This window comes from Malania oleifera, chromosome 13 (assembly GCF_029873635.1).
Source record: "Malania oleifera isolate guangnan ecotype guangnan chromosome 13, ASM2987363v1, whole genome shotgun sequence".
Taxonomy (NCBI): Eukaryota; Viridiplantae; Streptophyta; class Magnoliopsida; order Santalales; family Ximeniaceae; genus Malania; species Malania oleifera.
Genome location: NC_080429.1, coordinates 26907353 through 26913010, shown reverse-complemented (window position 1 = coordinate 26913010; position 5658 = coordinate 26907353). Strand labels below are relative to the sequence as shown.

The following is a 5658-nucleotide window of genomic DNA, read 5'->3' as shown; positions in this document are numbered from 1 at the left end:
CTTCTAAAAAATCCTTCCTTTTCCCTTATTATTCATTAATCCATTTCATTTATTATATTTCCTAATATTTTTAATTTTCGTGTCACTACATTCCCCCCTCCTTAAGAAATTTATTCCTCAATATTTTACTAACTAATCATCGTTTCACATTACTTGAATTCATTTGCTAACTACCATCATAAGAACTCAACATACATATCATCATATAAACCATTCAATCATTCTTCATTAAATTAAATCATCACCATCTTAATATAATCTCATACCTGCTTCTCTGATGGCATCCTCCTCAGCTCAAGATGTGTACAACCGGGGTGGAGCACCTCTTCCAAGCGGTACCTACTATTTTCCCCGATCTTGACTTTGAAGAGATACCATAGGCAATGGTTCTCGGCAATCCTTTTTGATATGCCCTCGCTTACCACACTTGTAGCAATTTGGAGTGCCAAACTAGCATTCGCCCATGTGCTTCTTATTACACATCAAGCATATAGAGCGTATGGCTTCCTTCCCTTTCTTCGCTGATCCCTGACTGGCCTCAGACTGAAAACTAAATGGTGCAGGTCTCTTCTTCTGCTCTGAAGGGTCAATGCTGCTCTGGATACTCTTCTCCAACATCGAGGCCTTATCAACTAATTCTAAAAAACTCTTGACCTGAAACCCGACCACTAGCTCATAGATCCTGCGTCTCTGGACTTTCTCAATCTTTCTGGATTTTTTTACTTCATTTGGGACCAGGAATGGAGTGAAATGTGACAATTCCACAAATTTAGCTGCATACTCCGCAAATGTCATATTCCCTTGGGTCAGATTAGTAAACTCCTCAATCTTTTCCTCTCTGACAGATGAAATAAAACACCTGTCAAAGAAAGCTCCTTGAATCTCTCCCAGGTAAAAGCTATCTTTACGACCCTCTGATCCTCTAGCAGCTTCCCAGAAAGCCACCAGCGTTTCGCCTCTCTAGTCATCTTGAAAGTGGCATAACGGACCTTCTGTTCGTCCATGCAGTCAAGTACAATCATGATTTCCTCTATCTCCTGTACCCAGTTTTCTGCTAACACTGGATCAGGTCCTCTTGTAAAGGTTGGAGTGTTCATCCTCATAAACTCTTTAATGCTGTAGCCTTGTCCTGCAAATGGACAGTTCTGTTCCTTAGGTTCCTTTTTCATCTCTACCTTAACTTGACGGAAAATACCCCAAAGCACCTTGGAGGTATCAATTTTTTCTTCACTAGAGGTCACTGAATTCTCTCTTCCTTCAGCCTCTACATTCTCATCTCTAGAATCCATCCTAAAAATAGGACATAGAAGAGATAAGATTTCCAGATTCAACAAAAGTTTACTAGCAAGGCCCTAAGGATAGGGAAATCTACCCTGTAATGACCCGAAATTTAAATAATTAGAAAAATATGATAAATGAAATGGATTAATGGATAACGAGGGAAAAAGGAAAGAAATTAGAAGGAAAAGCAGGCCTCGTCGACGAGTGTCCTGTATTCGTCGACGAGTGTTCTTCTAAGCTCGTCGACGAAGAAATCCCGAGAGAGAATTTTAGAACCCTGAATTTCGTTGACGAAGGTATCTTCTCGTTGACAAAGTCTCTACAGTGCCTCGTCAATGAATCAACGTGTCTCGTCGACGAAGCCCTGTCCATAAATAGGCTCTTTCTTCATTTTTAGTGCAAAACCTTAAGAATTTTCTTCTTCTCTTTCTAAAATACGATTTTCCCAGCTTCTCTCTTCGATTTCGGGCCGATTTTTACCCAGTTTGACGATCCGGAACCACCAGGAGGTTCGTGGGATCATTCTCTTCAAGGCTATAGGAGCTGATCGTTGGGTTGTGAGGTTTAGGAAACATCCCAAAATCAGGGTAAGTTAGTTGTTTTGGGTTTTCCTTAACGACTAATGTTGTATGGAGCCTAGGAAGTAGTAAATAAGCATTTTTCTTTAAGATTTAAGTTAATTGGAATTTATTTTAATTAAGTTAGGATTTTTGGATTCAGGGTCCAGGTGAACACCGTGTGCGTATCAGTTCGGGGATCCTACATGCATAGTTTGAAAGTCAAGTAAATGGGAAATTTATATATTAAATCAGGTTTTTCATGAATTAAAATGAATTATGTGCTATTTATGCATATATGTTTATATGTGGGTTTAAAATTCCAGCCATGAAACTTATTTTTTGTGAGCCTAGGATTGTTTATATAGTTATGTATATGTGAAAAAATATGAATGAAAGTGAAAAGCCATTTTTCTAAGGAAGTAAGTGAGGAATGAAATGTATTTTTGGTATATAAATGTTAATTATGAGTTGGCTTATTTTGTCAGAGATGTATATGAATTTTACTACTAAAATTGTGTGGCATGAGATTCTATGCAAATATATGTTAGATATATGAGATGCAGGTTAAGTAAGTAAAGCTTATGAATAAAATATGATATGGACAATGATGCTTGTGTATGTTAAATGCAACCATATAAATGTAAGACAGCTGAAAGACAACAATGTTAGTAGATCTAGCACACTTTTGTGTACACTAATTGATGACAGCTAAAAGGAGTTAAACCTCAGATGTTTTTGTTTCTGAATTGTGAGACTGGTCCTTATATGGAGATTTTGGATTTTATTTAACGATTATGTTATTTCGAGTTTTAATATGAAATTCTTATCTCTTCTCTATCCTATTTTTAGGATGGACTCTGGAGATGAGAATGTAGAGGCTGAAGGAAGAAAGGATTCAGTGACCTCTAGTGAGGAAGAAATAGTTATCTCTAAGGTGCTGTGAGGTATCGTCTTTCAAGTTAAAGCAGAAATGAAGAAGGACCCAAGGAACAAAGTTGGAATAATGAAACACGCACTAATTAAAGATGGTAACCTAGAACATGGAATTAAAACACGCAATGGAAACTCAATTAGATTCAAACACAGATTAAAACCGAACCTTTAACACGAAGCAAGAACTCTAACCAAAGTAATGAAACACAAACAAAAATCTAAATTTAAACAATAATGAAACACAATAAAAATGCAAACTTTGACAAAACCGACCCTGATTAAACCGAGTTTCGTTAAAAAAAAAAACTAAATTTTGAGAAGGCGACTATTCTAATTTCTTAAAAACAAAACCTTTCCCCCTTTTTTTTAATTTTATTTTAGAACCAACCTAGACATCACCAAATAAAATTACTAAATCAAAGCATTAAACGATTCTAACATAGACGTAATTGAAGAGAAAAGAAATAAAGAAATAAATAACTAAATACTGCAAAGGAGAAAAGAAAACTAAACAAATGTCTCAAACAAAATCCTAAACAATAGTCAAGGTAAAAATAAAACTTTAACCAAGTGTAATACAACTTAAATCAATAATCAATAACAATAAAAAAAAAAAATAAACTGAGAGAGAAAAAAAGCAAAAAGAGAGAGAAATAGAGGAGCTTGCAGCAAGGACGCTCGGGTTGGATGCTGGAACTGGTGCTCAGGCATGGCTGAGGAGGAATAATGGGCTGGCGAAGCTGGTCTGTCTCGGGTGTGCTGGTGTTGGCAGTAGGAGTTGGTCTTGCTGATTTTATGGTGGCTCGGGTTGCTGGTTCCTACTGTGTAGGGCCGAAGGAGCTGTTGAGACAAAGAGCTACGCTTGAGGCTGCAAGGTGGTTGCCAGAGGGATGGAGTTAAGAGGAGAGGTAGAACAGGGGAAGAGAAAGGGAAGAGAGTAGAGGACAAAGGAGAAAAGGATAAGAGAGGGAAGAGAGCAGGGAAAAAAATAAGGAAGAGGTAGAGAAAGAACAGGAAAGAAGAGAGATAGGGAGCCGGGAGGAGAAGGGTGCCCGCGGCGGGTGCCCCAGCGCAGGGAGAAGAAGGGACTTAAATAAGGGGAGGTGAGATAACCCTATGACCCAAATAATCCAACCCAACTTGGCCATGCATGGTCAGGTCACATCAATTGTCTTTATTATATATATTTTTTATTTTTTTTTCATTTTTGTTTTCTGTGAACACGATCCATTTTTGCCTTTCTGGAGCCCATTTCACTTGAAACTATAAACATAGAAGTTGTAGATAATTTTTTCCTTTTTCTCTAAAAATTTGAATCGTCTCGATCAGAGCTTGGATAAAAAAGTTATACACGATTTATGAACATGTGCCGATTTTGGTTCCTAGGAATTTTCATGCGATAAAAAATTACCAAAAATTCATAAATTATGCAATAAAACTCAAAAATGATAAATTAGACACTTTATTAAAATATTGGACGTAATTGGACATTTAATTAAAAATATAAGTTATAATGCGCGGGTTAAGATGCCCAATTACGCAGTTTTGGCGCATAATCACACCCCCCCCCCCCCAATGCTAATGTTTTGCTAGTCTCTTGAAAATGACGTGAATGAATTTTGGGGTAGTGCCTACAACTACAAACTCCAGTGAACATGAAATTAATGCACATGCAACACAACCATACCATTTCACATACAAGGACATAACTGAATTTCACACAGGCTCGTTCATATTCAATACACACAACTCCGAAGCACATCACTCATGCAAGTTTCATCGTTTATATGTCAATTACGAACAATTTACTCATATGAAGTTAATTAGTGGCACAATTCAGACTTAATGCAGTCATAAAAGTTTGAGTATAAATAGGTAAACTCTCGAGGTGTGTGTGATGTGTGTGATTCAGTACACCTAGGATGCCAGTGGACACCTACAAAACGGTCACTTTGACTCGGCCTAACCGGTTTACCCTCAAGAACACTCAAAGAAGATGGGTTCACTCATCATATGTGAGGAGGAGTGTTGCGATCAAACATCCCACATATTAAAAGGAACAAACGCTAAGTATATGGAGTGGAATAGTTTGGAAAGGATCTAACCTATCTTTGAGGTGTCAGGTCCTTCACCCTAGCGTCTTCTCACCTACTCACAATATCCAACCGAGACCACCCTAGATCAATATTATTCACAAACTTGTTGTGAATGTATCTGAGGCATTAACCGGTTGAAGAATCTTCATACGTGGAAAATATGTGTCGTGTCCTTGACTTTTTTTATGGTATTTCCGTGGAGTAGGCATTAGCATTTCATTTCATGCGCATGTTTATTTCTTATTCTTTCTTCTGTTCATTCGTCATTTTTTGTCTTTTCTTGAGCAATTAGGACAATCTTTACACTTCTTTTGTAATCTTTATACCATCAATGAGAATTGAGCTCAAATAGTGGTCCATGAAATAAGTTTATTTCTAGGGGTGACTCATCCTTCACATCTTGAGTAGGCTACAAGACCTAGGTTTCTATCTCCCCACTAGATGTCACCTCTAGGCTAGAAAATCAAAGACAGAGACTAGTATACAAGGAATCATCCAGAAAAAAAAGAGAATTGAGTTCTGTGAACTCTGATTTGATATTAACGCTCAAAAGGACGATAAATAGCTCAAGGATATCTCACAAGGTGTCATAGTCGCCACGGGTGTTCTTTCAGTGCTCATAGGAAACCCTAAGTGCAATGAATCACGTGAATGTGGTTATTCAGCCTCAAGAGATACGTGTAGATACAAGAAATTATATAGCCAAATTAACACGAGTGTACTACCAATAAATTCTTCATAGAGTCACAAAATCATATAAAGAGAAACTACGCATGATTGGCTTAAGT

At 37.4% G+C, this 5658-nt stretch overlaps 1 protein-coding gene across 1 annotated transcript; it reads right to left on the bottom strand.

The window, feature by feature from the left end:
* Positions 1-450: 450 nt before the first annotated feature.
* On the bottom strand, positions 451-1169 carry LOC131145763 (uncharacterized). Its single transcript, XM_058094953.1, has 2 exons — positions 860-1169; positions 451-773 (listed from the first exon to the last, which is right to left on the bottom strand). The coding sequence occupies exons 1-2, from the start codon at positions 1167-1169 to the stop codon at positions 451-453; spliced, it is 633 nt and encodes a 210-aa protein (XP_057950936.1).
* Between the last annotated feature and the right edge of the window lie 4489 nt (positions 1170-5658).